This window comes from Platalea leucorodia, assembly GCF_965183815.1.
Source record: "Platalea leucorodia genome assembly, chromosome: 8".
Lineage (NCBI taxonomy): Eukaryota > Metazoa > Chordata > Aves > Pelecaniformes > Threskiornithidae > Platalea > Platalea leucorodia.
Genome location: NC_138830.1, coordinates 30,261,755 through 30,281,559, shown reverse-complemented (window position 1 = coordinate 30,281,559; position 19,805 = coordinate 30,261,755). Strand labels below are relative to the sequence as shown.

Below are 19,805 nucleotides of genomic sequence, written 5' to 3'. Positions count from 1 at the left end.
AGGTCACCAGGTATGAGTCAGTTCTAAATATGTGCTTGTGAAACTCTGGCGGGGAAAAGGCTAGCCTTCCTGTAGCAATTTTTATTTTTTTAAGTGCAGCCACAAGCTCATTAGAGGATTGAGGACAAATAGCTTGAGGTATGAAAGCAGTGTGGGGATGTACATGCCTGAATGAGCTAGTGGCCTTCACGGAGTCACCAGTGATAGAGCTTCCACATTTAAATGTAGTGCTGTAGACCAAGGTGGGAACTGGAAAAGGGGTTAGAAGGAGATAAGAGGGACTATGGATTCCACTTGAGGAAGTGAGGGACCTAATTCACACTTACAGGTTCTTTATTGGTGGTTGTGGCTTCATTTGCTTCCAGATTCCCCAGGATTTATCAGAGCAAAGTACAGCAGATGTCGAGGCCTGTCACATAGTTCCTCCTTCCTGGCCTGAAGCCAAGGATGCTCCCAGATCCCTTTAAGAATAGGGGAGTGCTGGATGTGGCCTGCAGCTCCTCAGTGGTTGTACTGAACATCTCCACTGCCTGAAGTGAAGCTGACTCAGTGGACGTTTGGGTTTTTATTGAAAATGAGTGGACCTATTCTGGAGGGAGCCATTGATTTAGTATGACTTCAAACACATCCTTCATCTTACAAATGCTGTCGAGGTCCCCTGGTAGAAACTCATGATAAAGCCCACCTGCCTGGAGTGCCATGCCCTTGGACTGCGGTTTTGGCAGCGTGAATCTGGAGAGGAATAAGTCATAGCCCTCTGTAAGGGGCTCAAACAGGTTTTGTGCTGATGTGGGAGGAGACAGCAAGATTACCATCGTGTAGTGAAAGCTGCTGCTTGTTTCTCTGCTGTATATCTGTCATTAGTTATTTGATCTCTGCTGAGTGATAGCTGTCATCTTCAAGCTGTCAGTGCTTGCTGGAGCAGGCTGTATTTGTGATAGGAATCCCTAAGCACTTTTGCAAATACAGCCTCTTGCAGTATTGAGGAATTAGTCAGGACTGTTCTGTGGCCAATGTATTCAGCATTCTCTTAGCATCATCATTTGCTTGTTATTAATACTAAATTAATACAACTGATATTAATACATTAAATATATTAATGCTACTGGTCAGCAAGGTAAGGGTTTGGTGGCACTTTGTTACAGACGGTGTTTGCATGCAGGAAACAATATGAATCATATCCTGCTTCCGCTAAATACGGCAATGTGGCATTGCCATCCCTCCACACCTGTGTTTGATCTGGACTTCAGATCTCCAGTGGCTGGAAAACCTCCCTGGAAGCACTTGCCATCTGCCACTGTGTTTGTCTAACAGTTGTGTCATCGGTCCGGGTGAACAGCCGCTGCCCGGGCCGGGCCGGGCCGGTGTGGGTGTTCCAGTGTGTGCTGGCCAGGAGAAGGATTGAGCGGGTCTGCAGCGGGCGCGGGGGAGATTTCTGTGCGTGCCAGCCTTTAGGAACTTTCTGTTCAGTGAACCTGTGAGGTATCTGGGAGACATTTCCAAAGTGGTCCATAGCGCTTGCAGAGGAACATAGCAATGAAATGTGTATTTTAAATATGAAAGCTATGTAGGTTTGCAAGTTCTCTGGCAAAAAAATGCAAATTCTAGCTGTTTTTTAAGGAAGCAGATCCCTTCCCTCTGTTAGGGATTGGACCAGAGCCGATAGCGATGGGGTGTCAGCAGGAGATGTGCTGGGGAATGCACATCAGCCTCAAAGGTTTCGTTGGGCCACTGCCCATCAAGAGTCCAACCTGTTCCACCCTGCTGCCCTGCCAAACTATAGAGAACTATAACAAGAAAAAAAGGCAGGGGTGTTCAAAAATTTGCTCTTGGTGGTACTTTGATTCATTCTGATCTGACGTGGATTTGAGTCTTTGAAAGATTGGGGTGAATTCCTTCTTTGGCAGGAGACTGGTAGTGTTAAGCAGGACAGTGGGGCCCTTTGAAAGCTCTTGGAGGTTCCCTTTGCAGACTGTGTTGCTTTTGCTCATCCGTCACAGCTCTGCTGCAGAGTGTGATGCCACAGAAGTCGCTGGAGGTGGTGAGGTGATGCCGGGCTTGGCTGGAGGGAGCTGCACCCTGCCATGCTGCTGAACCGGGGTGATTCACCTTGTCCTGGTGCAGGTGTGTGTGTTTGGTGGGATGAGTTGCTTTGACCCCCCCACACAGCTCCACGAGCTCACCCCGAGGACTGTAAAAGCAGTATCTCAGCTGCCTAGTGGCCATCACCGCTGCACACCCACGTTGTCCCCGGGCTGCTGGCTGGCAGTGTGCCCCTCCCTCGGTTGGCAGCACCCAGGAGGCAAAATGGAGCTGGGTTTTTCCTCTTCCCTCCCCAAACTTGCAAAAACTAGCAGAAACTTTTCTCTTGCAAGTGTGAGGTGAGCATGGTGCTTAAAGTTTCCCTGGTGCCCCAAAATCCTTGTGCCTTGGCCAGGCACTGGACCCTCCAGGGTGTAGGGGGGGACCTGCCGCCCCTCACTGCCTCTCCGGCCCCGAGCTCCACTGAGCCCTCCAGCTCAAACAAAGGCAGGGCCTGCTCCAGGATGCTCCGAGGAAGGTGCTTGCAAACCCGTTCTCCCCTCCTCTTCCCTCCACCCCCCCCCGCCCCCCCGCCCCCCCCCCACCCCCCCCCCCCCCGAGCCTGGCATTTCCCAAGACAGGAAGCAGCTGTCAACCGCTGGATTAGAGCAACAGAGTGGCACTTCCCGCTCTCTCCACACCCGAGGAGAAGTGAAGAGCAGCGGTAGGGCAGGAGGACTCCTTCGCCCTGTGCTGTGCTGGTGCTCCGATCTGTCACTGTGGGAGGAACAAGCAGGGCAGGGGCCCGGACAGCAGGTATGGTAGAAAAGCTGCAGGTCTGGGGTCCCGCTGGGGCCAGGATCTCACTGGGAGCTGCAGGAGTGGGGCAGGATGCGGCAGCCCCCTGTGTCTTCATCCAGCTTCCCCGTCGGTGCCTGGCCTTGCCGCTGCTTCCCTGCCCCCATCTCCAAAGCAGGGCTCAGAGGTGCCTGTTCCTTGAGCTGTTGTGGGGATCGGCTGAGGTCCACTGTGAGCGATGACCAGATACTGTGCCCAAAGGAGCCGGAGAGCTAGGTCTGGTCTGGAGTTGCTTGCTCAGCAGAGATGTGTGCGCATGTGCTCCAGATGTCAGAAGGACTTCTGGGTGTGACAGAGGCTTTTTAGGGGGTAGATCAGCCTAGAGCTTTACAGGACACGGGTGTGTTTCCTCAGGGAGATTTTGTCCTTGGCACGTATCACCCCAGCCCTCCCGGCTAGTCTGACCAGGGTTTTGAAAGGTCACAGGACCCAAACCAAGCAAAATTTGGTGCTGACTAGCAACACCTTTGACTTGGTAGGAGTTGCAAAGGGTGTAAATGAATCTGGAATTTAGCCCAAGGGGTGGAGAATTAGAGGGGCTTGTCTGAAGGTGCCCTGGGGACTGAGATGCTGGAAGGGAATTGGGTGGAGGTTGGCACCTGCACCTCTGCCCGGCTCAGCAGGGCTCTGCCCCGATTCCCAAGCACCTTCCTGGTTTTCCAGGCCCCCAGCATGTCCTCCCAGCATGACCGACTTCACATTCACTGCGATCCCAGGCATGTCTTCATCTTGTTGTGTGAGTCTCTTGCTGGCTGCCTTGTGCAGTTCACCAGGTGCCTGGTGGGTTGTCACAGTGTGGTCACAGGGCCACCTTCCCAGGAGGGACTTGACCTTTTCGAGGAGCCCAGCCAGGGACATTTTGGGTGGTGCAACATTCAGAAGCTCGGGCTCTTCATGGCACCTTTATCTCTCTTCACAGTCTGAGCACACTTTATCTCCACACTAACTAGTCCTTACTGTAGGAGCAACAGGCCCAGCCTGTTCCCATGACTTCCTTGTTTAGAGAAATGGGTTTCTAATGCTTTTAGGTGAAGTTAGCAATGTCTTCATCCTGCTCCACTGATGCCCAGAAGAAGCTCTTGTATCTGAAGAGCTCTGCTGGCGCAGGTTGTCAATGACTTCTGCAAAGGGATGTTTTGCCCACCTTGCTTTTGGCCAGGGGCACGTGGTGATTTGAGAAACTGAGGCTGTCTGGCGTTTCTTCTTTTACACTTGTCTTGAAAGTAATGATGAAGAGCCACATTGTTTTGGAGGAGCAACATGATGTCGTTATAAAGGCCAACAACATTTCCTCACTGCTTAGCAACGAACTTGGAGCCACAGTGTAAAAGGCCATGGCTGTGGGCACATCGTGTGATAGTGGTAATGAACCAGGCCAGCCCCCCCATAAAGATTTGGAGAAATGGGAACGCATTTACGCCACTCTGTTACTGATGGAGCTGGTTTCTCTGGCTGACGTGTAGTCCTTGCTTGTTGGCAGTGCTGCTGGCGGCTTTTATCCAGCGTCTGTAGCACAACCACCAAGTCAGCTAAAACACAAACATCTGGCTGGAGGAGGACAAAACTCCTCCAGCAGCTCTTGCCCCTGATCAGTAACGGTCTTAATGATAACAAAATATGTTGATGAAGGACGCACAGACGTTCCTGGGCTCCTTTTTAAGGTGGAGAATGCATTGCAAGAGAACTTCTTCCTTTCCCTGCATGTGCAATGTCCCTCCTGCCTGGCTGCCGCTCATGCTGCTGCAATACCCTCCTGCTCCCCCCGCCTCTGCAGAAGGCATCTTTCTGACTCATTATTCAACGCCCGTCTGTCTGAGCTGGTGTCAGCCATTGCATGAGGTTCCCATCTCCTACCTCGGCTTCTCGAGGTGTTTCCAGTTCCAAAACTGAGAGCTGGGGGAGCTCGGTTTGCCATGTCTTTTGGACGTAGAGTGCTTGGGCATGGATTGGGCGCTGTTTCTGGGGTGGAGAGCGTGTCCCTGGCTTCGCCATCACTGGGTCACGTGTGCTGGTGGATGTGCCTTTGAGCTGGGTCGCCCCATGGGGAGGGTGGTGGAAAGTCCTTCCCCACAGTGGCGGAGCTGACCATTGAGAAAAGATGCAAGGGTTCCCCACCGTGTCTTTGGCTGAGATGGTGGAGAAGAGGGGCACTTGGAGGGGGTCTAGGTGGTGGTGTAAAGGGAGGACACCGCACAAGACCGCTGACCACTCATGTCTCCTTCTTTTCTACCTGGAAGCATTCCTGATGGTAGGTAGAGCAGGGTCCCAGGTCTCACCATAAGTGGGCAGGAGCCAAGGGGCTGGCAGAGAAGGGAGCAAGGCCAGCTGCGTCACCAGCAGCGGAGCTCCAGCACTGCCAGGATAGGTGGTGGGGCTGCGAGGTGTCCACAATTGCCTGGGTCTGCTTCTCAGCACCAGGACGAAGGGGCATGAAGGTTTGCCATGCAGCGGAGGAGGACCACGGATGATCCCCACTGCAGCCTGGTGGGGCAGGATGGAAGAGGTGCTCACTATGGCAGTCTGAGTGAAGAGGCCATCAAAATCCCCCAGGTGGGTGGCTGCAGTCTCTCCCCCTTGCAATCGAGCTGCCTGGGGAATTGCTGCTCTCATCACCCCATATGCCTTACTTCCAGCCCAGCAGCACAGCCCTGGACCAGAAGAGCACAGCCAATGTCTTCAGCGATGGCTGTACAAGGATAGGTGAGGGAGAAAGGCTGGTCTTTGAGGTCAGTTCCTTTCTACTTTGGTGAGAAGGCTGGGGCTGGATGGGGCCCACTGGGTTGAGGAGGATGGGGAAAGCCCCTGGACTCCACAGCTGCAGCTGGCAGCAGGTCTTGCTGACCGCAGCTGGTCTGTACCACACATCCAGAGGGCATCAGACCTCCTGCAAGCCCTGGCAGGCACTGCCCTGCTCAGGTGCTCAAGCCTTTCACTTCTGCAAGACAGCTGTGGTCCTCAACTCATGTTAACAGGGGCTTCTAGCTTCCTGTCTCCCGTGCTAGAAACACCCAAGTGAGGTGGCAGGCAGCCTCTTCCAGACCAAGCATGTCTTCCCCTCGACTCACAAGACAATGTTCAGCCCCATGAGAGCACCGAGTCCTGCAGGAGAGTGACAAAAGGACGGGGACAGCCCTGGGATCTGCTGCCCTTCCCAGCCATGGGGTGGGCACAAGCTGCCTTTCCTTGCCACAGACTTTGTCCTGGTGTGGGAAACCGTCCCCTGGGAGCTGAGGGGGCAGCAGGACAGCCGCAAGAACGGGGGCTTGCAGGAGAGATCTGCTACTATCCACAGGACCTGGCGGAAGAAGTTTCTGGACAAGCTTCATGCTGCTGGAATCCACATGGAAAAGGTACCCAGGGACCTGACCTCAAATTTCTATGTCCCTGTGATAACCACAGCCTTGCTCTGTGAATTGCGAGGAGGGATGCCATGCCGTGGGGGCCCTTGCACGGGAGGGGAGCCCAGGTTTGCGGGTAGCTGAGCTGGAGCATGGGGTGGGATGTGCTTGCGCTCTTCTCCACTGGGTCAGCTCTGCCAGGCTGATCCACACCAGCGCGGAGTCACCCTGGCACCTCCTGCAGGGACCTGTACTGGTGCCAGCAGCCTCATCTCTGCTGGAGTCCCCTTCTCCCAACAGCACATGACCCGCGTGGAGAAGAAGGTGGTGCATTACCTGCTGCTGAGTGTGCCCTGGAATGTGCTCTGCTATTATGCTGAGGAGCTCCAGCTCCATGTGCCGCTGCAGGTGAGGGGCTGCAGTGCCCAAGCTCCCCAAGGACAGGGGATGGTGCCCCCAGCACTCTCAGGTACCTCACTCTAGGTGACACGCTGGGCAGCTGCTTGCTGTGGGTCTCTGAAGGGGTTTGCAGCATCCTTGCTTTCCAGTGGACCCAGCAGTTCCCAGCAACTGATCTTGTCCCATGCACAGTTATGGGATCCTACCTCACTCCCTGTCTGAATTTCTCCTCCAGCTCCCCATCCCCTCTTTCCCTGCCCCTTGAACAACAGGCTCCTGTGTCCGGCACAGTCCAGGCACTATTTCCCTCCAGCTTGGCTGCTGTCTTGCTCCCGCTCTGTCCTCCTGAGACATTTCTGCTGCCCATGCAGGTGCTGCCCAGACAGACCTCCAGCTGGTCAGCCAGCATGCTGTGGCAGCTGGGCATCCCCAACCTGATGGCCCAGGAGGTTCCCAACCTGCCGCTGGACTACTACACCTGCCCCTTCAAGGCCAACAAGCTGCGATGGTGAGCGCCCCAGGAGGGACCATGTTGGGAGGTGGTCCCCAGCTGATGGGCACTGCAAGGAGGGGGTGCTGCACCCCTCGTGCCAAGCACTGGGCTCTGCTGAGCTGCTCCTCTTTGCCCTTCCAGGTTCCTGGGGAGCGATGAGCAGCACACCTTCTTCTCCACCACCCAGCGTCATCAAATTGTGAGCACCGGGGCCACCGGGGCCTCGCTTCCCCAGTCTTGGGTGGGCTGCGGGGTCTGAGGGAGAAGTGCTGTAAGTGAGTGTGTCGTCATGTGTCATGCGTTGTCAGTCTCAAAGGTCCCAGACTGGGTCGCTGTGTGCTAGTAACTGCAGAGGGGATTAAAAGGCTTGGGTGGAAACCCTCCTCCAGCAGCTGGGAATCAGGCTTAGAGCTGGTAGCCAAAAAGCCGACTGGTGGTGGGGACACCTCTTGCCATCACAGGGGATGGCTGCATCCCCCTCACCCCTCCTGGCATTGCCCCAGCAGCTCTATGAGATCCTGGCCACAACACAGTACGGCCACTCCAGGGAGCGGGAGGTGGGGGTGGACGAGCTGCTAAGCGAGAACGTCTTCACTGCTGCCTTCCCGCTGCATGAGGCAAGACACCGCTGTCCCCCGGGGAGCCGCCCCGCTGCTGGCCCCACACGCCTGGCCAGCCCCTCTCCCACTGCCTACTTGTCCCCACAGGGTCCCTACAAGCTCCGGCCAGAGGAGCTGGCTGCTGGCAGCCTCAGCCAGCGCCAAGTCCTCTTCCAGTACTGGGCCAGCTGGGGGAAGTGGAGCAAGTACCAGCCACTGGATCATGTCCGCACATACTTTGGGGAGAAGATTGCTTTCTACTTCGCCTGGCTGGGTGAGTCCTGCCTGCTCCAGAGCAGCCCCCGGCTCTCCCAGGGAACAGCTCCCTCGGCCTCATGGCATGGGGTAAGGGGCCACCAGCAGCAGGCGGCAGCTCCCAGCTGCCCTGGGGTGTGGATGCAGCTCTGCCCCAGGATGCTCTCCATTTCAAGGCTGGTGAGTGGTGGCACCACAAGCTGTGCCCCATGTGTCCTAAAAGGACTAGCTAGAGCCTGATGAGTACTTTGCAGCCCTGGGTCCATGCTCATGTCCTCCAAACCCTGCGGGGTTTTAGGCTGGTGCTATGCTGGGCTTCAGCAGGTGTCATCCTCAGTGCCTGGAGGCCTGCAGGGCTCACGGTCCCCATCACCACTGTCTCCAGGCTTCTACACAGGATGGCTCTTGCCTGCCACGGTGGTGGGAACAGTGGTGTTCATCGTGGGCATTTTCCTGATGTTCAATGACGTACCTTCGTAAGTGCCCCGACCTCCCCGCTCACCCCTTCCCCTGGGCTGTGCTCCCTTTGTGCCCAGGGTGGTGCGGAGGAGGGCAGGGGGATGCCTGCACCCTGATGTGATGGCACTGGCTGGCTGCTGGGACTCGGCCGGAGCACTTGGTTCAAAAGTGCAGGTGAACAGTCCAATGGGGAGCGGTGGGAAAGGCTGAGCCCCAGCAGGCTGCTGGCTCCTCCTTCCTTGCCTGTAGGCAGGAGATCTGCACGAGCGAAGAGCAGTACTGGATGTGTCCCCTCTGCAAGACCTGCCCCTACTGGCAGCTCTCCAAAATCTGCAGCACATTCATGGTGAGGTCCTGGAGGGCAGCTCTGGGCTGCGGTGGAGATCTCCATCCAACGTTAGCCTGCGTCATCCCAGTCTGCCTCCCCTTCTTGTCCCCAGCTGCCCTGGTGCTTCCTCTCCCACCCATCTTCCCACACCTCCCTCCCTGGCGAAGGCTCCCAGGAGGCCCCTTCCACCTTCCCTCGTGCTTGCCCCATGGCTCAGGGACACCAAGGACCTGGCACTTGCCATGGGCAGCTGTGCAGAGGGCAGCCCCCACTGCCCTGCCTGGTCTCCTGCCCGTCCCTCAGCCCTGCTCTGCCCACAGGCAGGACGGCTCTTTGACCATGGCGGGACCATCTTCTTCAGCATCTTCATGTCCCTGTGGGCAGTGCTGTTCCTGGAGTTCTGGAAGCGGACCAACGCGTCCCTGGCTCACCACTGGGACTGCTCAGAGTTCGAGGACATTGAGGTGGGGTCTGGCCCTCTGCAGCACCTCCCAAAACCACATGGACCAAAGCCACTGGGTGCCCCTGATGCCTTTCCCCCTTTTTCCCAGGAGCGACCGCGGCCCCAGTTCACGGCCATGGCTCCCATGACGATGATAAACCCTATAACGGGGGCAGAGGAGCCATATTTCCCCAAGCACAGCCGCCTCCACCGGACTTTGGCTGGTTTGATGGTCATTATGATGATGGTAAGACTGCAGGGGCTGGAGCAGCATCTGCCCACCCTCTGTCACGGGGCAGTGGAACATGGTGGGATGGGATCAGTTTGGAGTAAGAGAGCATGGGTTAAGGTGGGGATGAACACGGGTGTCCCTGGCCCGTGGTGGAACCTGTGGCTCTCTGCCGGCTTAACCCACACCCTGCTGTGCCCAGGCTTAGCTGCCTGTCCCGGAGCTCCCCTGGGGCTCGTAGTGCCCCGGGTTAACAATGGAGTTTTCCTTCCCGACACAAGCTGCTCATACCCCACACGCTGTGTTTGCAGATTGCTGTAGTGGTGATGTTTGTGGTCTCAATTATCCTCTACCGGGCAGTGGTCGCCATCCTCCTCTCCAGCTCGGGGTACTTCTGGTTTGTGGCTTCGGTAAGAGGTGGCCAGAGCCACTCCCAGACCTGCTTTGCATGCTGGGCTTGCTCGCCGCCACCCACTGTGCTCTGTGTGTTGCTTCTTCCTGTAGGCATCCCGCATCGCCAGCATCACTGGCTCGGTGGTGAACCTCATCTTCATCCTTATCCTCTCCAAGATCTATATTTCCCTGGCTCATTTCCTCACCAAGTGGGGTAAGCAAGGCAAGGGTCCTGCAAGCTGGACGGTGACAGGAGGGAGCAGTCAGTAAGGGCAGAGCACCAAACCCAGCAAACTTGATGCTGGGATGTGAGCTCCATCCACAGCCCTGGAGCGAAGGCTGGCCAACACTCAGGAGGAAGATGGCTTTATGGAGGAGAGCTGAGAAAATAAGACCTTCAGTGAAAAGTGTTTTGGCAGCAAGAAAAAAAAAAAAAAAAGAGTGTAGGGTTTTACTTCTGCTTGAGCTTTTCTGGGGGTTTTCGATGAAAATATTCAAGCTGACTTTTGATGTCTGGGAGAGAAAAGCATGTGGGATATTTTTGGCGTATTTAATGAGACACAAAGCCTGATTGTACTGAGTGGAGAAAGACTATTTTTTTTTTGGTGCAAAGCAGACCGGTGTCTCCAGGCTCTGGACAAATGGCAGGTGCCTTCACAGATTACCACAGCAGGTTTGGGGACCACGGGCTGCAGGGGGTTGGTTAAAGTCGAGCAATGCGGGGTGACTTCTGCAATGATGGGGAAGAGTATCCTGGAGCAATGTATGCCACATCCCACTGCTTCCCCTGGCAGAGATGCACCGCACCCAGACCAAGTACGAGGACGCCTTCACCTTCAAAGTGTTCATCTTCCAGTTTGTCACCTTCTACTCATCTCCTGTTTATATTGCCTTCTTCAAGGGCAAGTAAGGCCTTGGGGAAGCAGGGGTCTTCCCCATCCCCTGCAGCCGCCACGGCCTCTGAGCTTTGCTGCTGGGGAGTGCTGCTGCCATCATGGGCAAGGAGCATTGCGGCGGAGTGGGGATGGTCCCACCAGAGAGCAGGCACCCTCACAGGGCTATGGGACACCTGGGAATGAGGGCAGTGCCAGCCTGCTGTGGTGCAGCCGGTCCCAGCCTGGGACTGGGGGAGTCTCTCTATCAGAGGCACTCACCACCAGCCCTTTTGTCACCCTTTGGCGAGGGTGAAGAGGGCTCTGGGTGGACCAGAAAAAGCCCCTCCTTCCCCCGGGCCACTCTGGACACATCCCTGGGCTCAGTGCCTGGGGTCCCCGCTCACAGCTCTGCCATGGCTCCTGCAGGTTTGTCGGCTACCCTGGGAACTACCTGAGCTTTCTGGGGGTCCACAACGAGGAGGTGAGTGCCAGGTGGGAGAGACACTGTGCCTGCTGCCCCAGCCAGTGCATGCTGCAGGGACGCCTTCCCGTGCTCAGGGTCCTCCCATTCCTGTGTGCCGGACCCAGCAGGCTGAGGGCCCCTCCCTCCCTGCAGTGCAGCTCAGGCGGGTGCTTCATTGAGCTGGCACAGGAGCTGCTGGTCATCATGGTGGGGAAGCAGATCATCAACAACGTGCAGGAGGTGGCCATCCCGTGAGTACGCCGTGCCCCCGAGCCTGTGCAGTGCAGGAGCTTTGGGGCTCTGCCAAGGGGGCGTTGAGCGGTGCCGGCTGGCTGTAGTGGGGGACACAGGCCCTCTTGTCTCCCCAGGAAGCTGAAGTGCTGGTGGCACAAGCACAAGCTCCTCTCCACCAAGAAGGCGGGCGAGGAGGGGGAGTCAGTCCTGGTGGAGCCTGCGCCCTGGGTGATGGACCACCAGCTGCTGATGTTCGAGGGGCTGTTTGACGAGTACCTGGAGATGGGTAGGGACCGGCCTTGGGATGGGGAGGGCTGAAGCACTAGGAGAGAGAAAGCTGATGGGGAGAGGCAGGAGCTGCAGGAGCTCCCCGGAGAAAGGGACCAACTGCGGGAGCTTTCTCCCCAAGCAGCCTGCGGGTGCTGGAGGGAGAAGGGCTGCCCTGCTCACCACAGGATATGGCTGGGAGATGCTGCAGCTGCCGCTGCTGTCTCTCAGCCTGTCCCTCCCCACTCCTCCTCCTCCCAGTCCTGCAGTTTGGCTTCATCACCATCTTTGTGGCTGCCTGTCCCCTGGCACCCCTCTTCGGCCTGCTCAACAACTGGGTGGAGATCCGTTTGGATGCCCACAAGTTCATCTGTGACTACCGGCGACCAGTGGCCGAACGGGCGCAGGGCATCGGCATCTGGTTCTCCATCCTGGAGGCCATCACTCACCTGGCCGTCATCAGCGATGTACACCAGGCAGGCAGGCAGGCGGGTGGTGAGGGGGCTGCAAGCGGTGTAGGGGAATTAGGGGGGAAAACTCGTTTGGCTGCTGCAGGACACTGAGTGACGAGGGGAGCTGCAGTGCCTGGGGTGGGTCCACCTTTGCAGAAGGTGCAGCTCCAGCCGTGAGTGGTGGGAAGCTGTCACCCTCTGGGACATGCAGCCCTGCTTGGGTTTAACTGCGGGGTGAGAGCAGGACACAGTGCCAAGAGCAGCGAGCTGCTGTCTAAGACCAAGTGGCGTTCATGTCTGGTTTGTCAGGCTGAGAGCAAGGAGAGGCGGAAAGCCACCTCAGGAGCACAGGGCACAGAGGAGGTCCTGCCGGTGGGGCTGGGGTGTCCCCTGGCTGCAGGACCTGCTGCAGCACATCTCCCTGCTCCCAGGCCTTCCTCATTGCCTTCACCTCTGATTTCCTGCCCCGCATGTACTACAAGTATGTCCACGACAGCAGCCTGCATGGCTACGTGAACTTCACCTTGGCATATGCGCCGTGGGACTTTGTCCTGCAGAGCAACACCACATGCAGGTGGGAGCCACCCTCCCGCCTCATCGGGCTTCTCTCCTTGTTCGCCTAGGCTTGGATTTGCTTTATTCTGCCACCACCACAGCAAACATTTTGCTCAGCACAGCAGCCTTTAGCCAGGTCCAGGTTGTCCACCCACTTTCCCGAGGTCCTCGGGGCCCTCATTCATCCCAGGGCTGAGCGTGTGCTGGATGTGCCCATGGGTGGGGTAACGTGCGGGGTTGTTTGCCTGGTCTGACCCGGGGCTGGGGCAAAAGCTCCCCAGTTGTGGAGGGAGGTGCTTTTGCAAAGGAGAAAGTCCCCTGGGGCTGGGCTACCTGCAGCCGCCTGGGTCCCAGTTGAGGCTGGCCAAGGGCTGGTTCTGCTGCGCTCTAGCGTGCTGGGCTGGGAGCTGTGATCAGATAGCTCCTGCAGCAACATGCAATGGTGATGCCTGCCGTGAAGGGGGCAGAAGGCAGTAACAGCTGCATTTTGCTCCCACAGACACAGAGCATTTAGGGACCGGGACGGAAACTTGACCTTGACTTACTGGCAGCTGCTGGCCATACGCTTGGGCTTCATCATCGTGTTTGAGGTACCAGCTGCCAAGCCCTGCAGTGCTAGGGCCCGGGGTGAGGACTTGCCACCTCGGCCAACCTGCGCGTCCCTGCTCACTTTCAGCACGTGGTTTTCTTTATCGGACGTGTGATTGCATGGCTGGTACCTGACATTCCTGAGTCTGTGGAGGTCAAGGTGAAATGTGAACGGTACCTGGCCAAGGAGGCCCTGGCCTAGAACAAGGTGGGCTGTGGCAGCTCCTCCGCCTCCTCCTTTAAAGCCTTTTCTGCTTTAAACTTGTGCAGACACACAGGGAAGCAAGAAGGCAGCCCTGTAAGCAGTTGCGGCAGCTCCTACTAGTGCAAACACCGGCTCCTTTTTTCTGTGGTTCAGGTCCTTTTGGAGAGATGGGAGACAAGAAGCAACGCCAGCGTCATGAATCCGGCTGCAGGCAGGGACTGGGAAACTGAGCAGTTCACCAGCAGCTGAGGACCAGAGCATGCCTCGAGGCCCACGGCACGGTGCCAGGACTGAAGGGCTGCCGACTGGCTCCTCCTCAGGCCAGCCTGGAGCTACAGGGCAACAGGCAGGCATGCGTGCCTTCCCTGCCCAGCTGGCAAGTGGGCATTTGGGGATGGCTATTGCCAAAGGCGGGGAGAGACGCAGCTGGCTCTGTGTGTTTGTCCAAGGTCATTGACGTTACTGCAAGGTAACTCTACTGCTGCATAAATGCCTGGCATGGAGCAAATTAAAGGAGGCTGGCCACACCGTGTCGCTGTGCTGTGCTCAGCTAGTGCAGGGCAGCGCCTGTCCACAGCAGCTACACAGCTGATCAGTGCAACCGCATCTCCTCTTGCCACTCAGGGTGAGCAAAGGTAGGGCTATGGCCTCCTGCACTGGCTCTTGCTTCTCCTGCGTCCATCTGCACCGGATGTAACTACGGCTGGAGGGTTTGCTCCTGCCAGTGCCAGCCAGTACAGAGGGAATGTCTGAGCCGCTCTTGGGAGGGGGAGAGCTATGGAGACACCAGGTAAACTTGAGAGGTGTGCTGTGACCCTCCGAGACAGCAGCCCCTGAGCCAAGCTTCGCCTATCGGAGAGCAGCAGCTTGGCCCTGGCTCGTGTGTGCTATGCAGCGGCGCCAGTTGCAGAAGGCAGAGAGGCTCTGGTTATGGAGGAGGTGAACAAGAGGGACCATGGCTGGTGCCTCCCTCTTCTCCCCTACACTGGCAGTGTCCCCAGCACCACCTCCCTGGGTGTGAGCAGGTCGGTGCCTCCCCACGAGGAGGGCGCAGCCTCCACTGCTGCCCAGTGCTGCTCTCATCTCTTCCCTTGACCCAGATGCTTGCTGTGCAAGTCCCACCTCAGCAAGGGCATCGCCACAGCAGAGGCTGCTTCCACATGCAAGGTGGAACTCCTCAAACTGGGCTAAACCCAGCCAAGCAAGGGCTGCCTTGGATCTCAACCCACCAGTAGAAATAATATCCGTGACACTCCAAGCTGTTTCAGGTTTTATTTTAGAATTTATAAAATTCCAGTGTCATCCATACTCATGAGCCTTTTTACATGTTTGCATATAGTCTCCAAATTCCAAAGTTAAGGCCAAGGGATCATTGCTATGGAAACGTACAATATGGAAGACGTCAAAGAGAGGAAATGGACACATGCCACAGTCTGCTGCGGAAGGAGGGTGGTGGGGGGACAGTACTAGGTACAATCACTTCATGACCTTCTTTAGAGTGGAGGGTCGGGCTATGGGGCACGAGCCCAGACAGTGGTGCCCCAAATGTAAAACAAGCCTAGCTGTGCAACTGGTGAGGGCATGGGGGGGCATAAAGAGGAAGAGGGGGGTGATAGGCTTGGTGACATAGGACAGACCTAAGCTACAGGGGTAATAACCATTTTCTGACAGACACAGATGCAAGGGTGTCACCCTAGTTCTGTCTGACCCACCCCGTCTCCTGTGCTGGAGGCAAGCCCACACTGTCTTTCTGGGGCAATCAGGTGCCCTGCAACGGGCCGTGGTCAGCTTCAGTCATTTCTCAATCTTAAGCAGAGCACTGTGAGGTTTTGGTTCAATTTCTGCATAGCAGCCTCTTCCAAGAAGAGGTGGTGCGGGAAGAAGCGTTGGCATGTCAAGCCTGCCGGACAGAGGGAAAGGCAAGAATGCTGGGCTCAGCTTGCTCGAGTTTTGGGCCTTTGCTCCATAAGCAGCACTAGAGAAGAGAGGCTAGGGACTCCTGCTTGTCCAAGAGCTGAAGCAGCTGGGATAGAGGAATGGCTCAGACTACAACCTCTGTAGGACTGAGGCAGGGTAAGGAGGGAACACAGAAACCCCACGCTCCCCACCTCCCTCCACAAAGATGTGGTTTTCCTCTTACTGGCTGGAGGAGTTGGGACACAGCCCCCTTCAAGCAAGCCATGGCAGGGCCTAGGCACAAGCAGCCCAGAGTACAGAGCATGGATCACCCTCTACCGCCTGTACGATGGAGGCCTCAACACACCATGCCGTCAGCCCCCCAAAGCCATCAGAGCAGAAGCCTGGCTCACAACCTCTGCAGCCGAGGGCTGTGGCAAGGCTGCACCTATGGCCTTGGGGCTGAGCCCTGTCCTAGCTCAGCAAACAGTCCTACGGTTCTCTCTGATTACGGTTCTCTTGCCTGCCTCATCATCACCACTGTGCTCAGCTTCCCTCTGGAGAAGCTCCCACAGCCACTTGAAGACAAAAGGCTCCTCTTGCTTCTCCTCCATGCTTCTGCTCTGGGTGCCAGGGCAAGAGCTAGTACAGCTGCTTACCCGCTTACAGAGAGGCCACCATTGTACTGACTTTTGAGGTAGAAAGAAGGCAATAGTAATAGGTGTCCCTACCGCTCATGCCTAGATGCTGCAGTGCCAGCAGAGTACTACAGCTTCTCAAGGCTGTGCTTCACTAGCTTCTCCTGGGCCATGCCACCGCAGCAACCTTGGCCGACCCAAATCTGTCCCATCCAGTGATATTGTCATGTGCTGGCTCGCCTGCCTGCTCACACCGTTGGCTGTTGGGAAGGGTGAACGAGGGAACGGGGGGAACTAGGAGCGGGGTCTGTCATCACACACTGGAAGACTCATCAAGCGTGCAGGCTGGGGCTGTGCTTGGTGTGGCATAGGGGTGCGCTCCACTCAGAAGTGTTTACCTGACCAGGGTAGCTGTACGTTGTTCTGGTCCCTTCCATCTCTGCTGCCTCTACAGCCTATTGAAGGTTTTGTTCCTTTAAAAAGCAAGTTTCTGACCTTTTAGATTATTTTAAGCTCTCCCCACAGTCAGCTATCAGAATTAAATGAATTTTTGGCAGTTAAAAGGAAAAAAGTTGATTGCACTCTACGGAGGTAAGGTAAGGCCTGGGATAAACACAAAGGAAAGAGGGCAAACGTTTTGGCTTTAGAAAGTCAAGGAAATTTATTTCCTGAGGTCATGAGACAGGAAGTAGATTCCTAGCCACAGTAAAGGAGGTCTCCTAATGAAGGCGAGAATGCCTAGTAAGACATGCTCAAGAGAGCAGATTGCTCTGCTAGGGCTTGGGAAGCTGCAAATCTTAGCCACTTTGAGTCAATTATGAAGTGTCTAACAAAAACACACACACTTAGTGTTTGAATCTGAGTGGAAGTCTTGTTCCAAAGGAGGAAAGAATAACCATCAAGAGATGAGGGTGGGTCCTAGCCACGGTGATAGCTGAGGGGAGCAGGATGGGGTCTAGCACTCCAGACACCATTAGGAGACCTCCTGGGGCAATTGACTTGTGCTCCAGCCGCTGGGTCAGATTTCAGACAGGAAGTATTTGTGGCAGGTTAGTGTCAGGTCAGCGGGCTGGAGGAGATGTTTCTGCTTCCAGGTCATTATCGTTTGGGTCCCCAGGGAAGAGTCTTGGGGGCCACTTGAGCCCCAAAGCTGGGGAAGTCTTCAGAACTGCTCATATCAGGGGCCTAGAGCAAACAAAAAGGGAACAAGTTAAGCACCTGCCCTGCTGCGAACCTGCACAGTGCACCCCTGAGCTAAGCAGCATTTGTGATGTCCCGTGAGCAGAGACAATGGGTGAGGGCCGAAAGGGATCATTATGTCCTTAGGACTGGCCCAGGATGGACGGTCGAGCCATCTAGAGATGACATTTAGGAGGGTGCAGGTAGGAGCAAATGGCAGGCAGATCAAGGGCTTCAAGGGTGCAACCTCAGTAACTCTGTCACCAGAGTAGGGTCAGGCCAGCCCTGCAGCAGCACCACGGCAGCTGAGGACAGAGCTGCCACATGTCCCTGCTCACTGCTCCCAGCCAGAACACAGCTGCAAACAGAGCCAGTTCTGTGCTGCAGCAGAAGAGTCAGAAGTCTCAGGGCCCCGTCCCTACCCCTAAAAACAGCATGACCTGGCAGGACACTTTGCAGCAGGGGTCCCTCATTCCTGAACAGCTCCACATTGGGGTAGTCAGTGTGGGCAAGACACTTTCTTTGGATGAAAGAGACAGCAGTGCTTTGGAAGCTGGAGAGAAAAAGCCCAGGCCTGCCCTCAGCTTGCACAAGCCACAAAGAGCAGGAGGGCCCTTCACTGCTTTCTCTGCCATCAAGGGAAGGAGAGTGCTCTGTTTCCCTAGGCAAGATAAGAGGGCCAGACCTCGGAGCAGGTCCTTGGCAGAGGGCACCACACTCCCTGTGCCCCCAGGCGCATAGCAGAAGCAGCACTCACCTTTTCATTGTTGACAGTAGCCCAGGGGGCATCTCTCACCACAAAGCCCTTGGATGGGGCCTTGGATTCTTCATGTGAAGAGGGCTTCATATATACCTGCATTGCCTCGTTGTCCACCACATCTGCAAGCTGCAGTGACACAGCCCAGTTAGGGGGCGGATCTTGATAGTTCCTCAAACTGGTGTAACATGCCTCCCCCCATCTCACCATGCTGCAACCCATCCAAGGTTACCAGCCTGTTCTACAATGCTCAAACACAGTGTTTCTGCACTAGTCTGATGGCTACCAACTCCTAACTGATGCAAGCTGCAGCAGGCAAGCGTGTGCACATCCTGGTGGTGTCCCAGCATTCTCATTCACCGTCCCCTCCTGGACAGTGGGGCCAGCCCTTGCACTGCTTCACAGAGCACAGCCTGCGGCTCTGCACCCAGTTGGTCTGAAGGACAGTTGCAGATGAGGGCCGACTGCCACCTGCACAGGGCTCGAGTTCTCCAATGCAGTGGTAGAAAATACCACATGGAGATAGTTCAGGCATCCAGCTCTGTGGCAGAGGAAAGCCTTGCTAAGCCCCTGCACAGATTTGCTGAACACTTACATATTCCTCCTCCAAGTTCAGGATGTGATCGATGGCTTCTTCAACATTCTCAGGGAGTCCTGTCACAGTCACACAGTTGGGGTCAGGAGCTCCACTCTGGGGAAAACGAATATCCACCTGCAACACAAGGAACAGGATGGGACTTAGACCTGCACATCTGAAAAGCCACAGACTTCCCATGACCCTTGTCATTAGATTCACAGAAGAGAAAAGGCCTGATCTGTTCACTGCCACAAGTCTGTTTAGGACCTCCCTAGTTCAGATGCTGGGGGGTGCACTGGAATATACCTGGCCCTGAAGCCTGTCCAGTTCCCCCATGAAGGCAGGCAGAACAGAGTCTGCAGTAACAACCCATCTTCCAGCAGCCCCTGCTGTTCTCACCGCCCAGAGGCCCACTGCTTTCTGTGCAGCACTTGCAGCAGAGGCAGAAGAGGGCCGCATTTCCAGACAGTGGCCTCACACTGCTGCAAGCATTTTTACCATCAAGGCATTAGCATGAAGCACGATAAGCTTTCTGTCTCCTCCACAGACAGAGTAATCCTAGCTGACAATCATTTTGTGGAGCTGGCTTAGTGTACCCTCTACACAGCCACTGGGCTCTCTGACAGCTTGCCTTCCAGATGGATGCAAGAAAGCCACACAAGACAGGACCAAAATCAAAGGCTGCTCATTTGGGAACCCAAACAGCTTGTTTCAACAACTGAGCCCAGTCAAGATGCAAGTCTCCAAAGCCTCATCACTTTAGATTCACATTCACTACTGCCACATGCTGTGGCACACTGCTACTGCCACATGCTGTCAGAGCAAAGGTCCCTGCCCTTCCCAGAGTCAGCTCACTTTGCCAAATCTGGAGCCCTGAGAGTGGGTCAAGATTCCCAAAATCAAGGGAATCAACAGTGGCCTAGAGAGACAAAGAAATCCAGAGGATTTCCTTGAGTTAAGGTCAAGCTGAGGCGGTCTGGGCACATTCCCCTCCCATAGCCCCACAGGAATAGGCCTGACTGTCCACTTCCAGTAACTGGAGTAGCTGACATAACCACCTCCTCCCTTTGAAGGCCATCCGGGACCCTGTCTGCAAGACACCCACTAAAAGGCCTGCAGAGAGGGACAGAGCTCAGTGCTGTTTGCAGTGCTAACCCAGAGCACCAAGGACGCATTTCCAGGTTCTTCTTCTAACTGTGTTCCAGCAAGACAGGAAGAGCTCAGCCTCCTCCCTGCCTGGCTCCCAGAAGGGTGACTCACAGCTGAGGTTGTGTGAGGATGCTTCAGCTGGTGTCTGGGTGCAG

General features: G+C 56.0%; 2 protein-coding genes across 4 annotated transcripts in view; one reads left to right on the top strand and one right to left on the bottom strand.

The window, feature by feature from the left end:
- Positions 1-2,748: 2,748 nt before the first annotated feature.
- On the top strand, positions 2,749-13,768 carry ANO7 (anoctamin 7). The gene is made up of 23 exons (XM_082319152.1): positions 2,749-2,838; positions 5,293-5,430; positions 5,514-5,580; positions 6,073-6,230; positions 6,519-6,626; positions 6,989-7,125; positions 7,252-7,309; positions 7,617-7,983; positions 8,350-8,440; positions 8,673-8,769; positions 9,072-9,215; positions 9,303-9,440; positions 9,734-9,832; positions 9,927-10,029; positions 10,610-10,721; positions 11,117-11,171; positions 11,307-11,404; positions 11,522-11,673; positions 11,916-12,121; positions 12,538-12,680; positions 13,161-13,251; positions 13,338-13,457; positions 13,608-13,768. Exons 2-22 carry the CDS (start codon positions 5,323-5,325, stop codon positions 13,449-13,451), a joined length of 2,646 nt encoding a protein of 881 aa, XP_082175278.1. The 5' UTR covers positions 2,749-2,838; positions 5,293-5,322; the 3' UTR covers positions 13,452-13,457; positions 13,608-13,768.
- A 963-nt stretch (positions 13,769-14,731) lies between these two features.
- The window catches only part of HDLBP (high density lipoprotein binding protein), a 40,994-nt gene continuing 35,920 nt past the window's right edge, over positions 14,732-19,805 (bottom strand). For all 3 annotated transcript variants that reach the window (XM_082319077.1, XM_082319078.1, XM_082319079.1), the window contains exons 26-28: positions 18,520-18,636; positions 17,925-18,053; positions 14,732-17,173 (exon numbers count right to left, since the gene is read on the bottom strand). In XM_082319077.1, the coding sequence (XP_082175203.1) occupies positions 17,087-17,173; positions 17,925-18,053; positions 18,520-18,636 (333 nt within the window). In that variant the 3' untranslated portion in view covers positions 14,732-17,086. The remainder of the gene's footprint in view (positions 17,174-17,924; positions 18,054-18,519; positions 18,637-19,805) is intronic.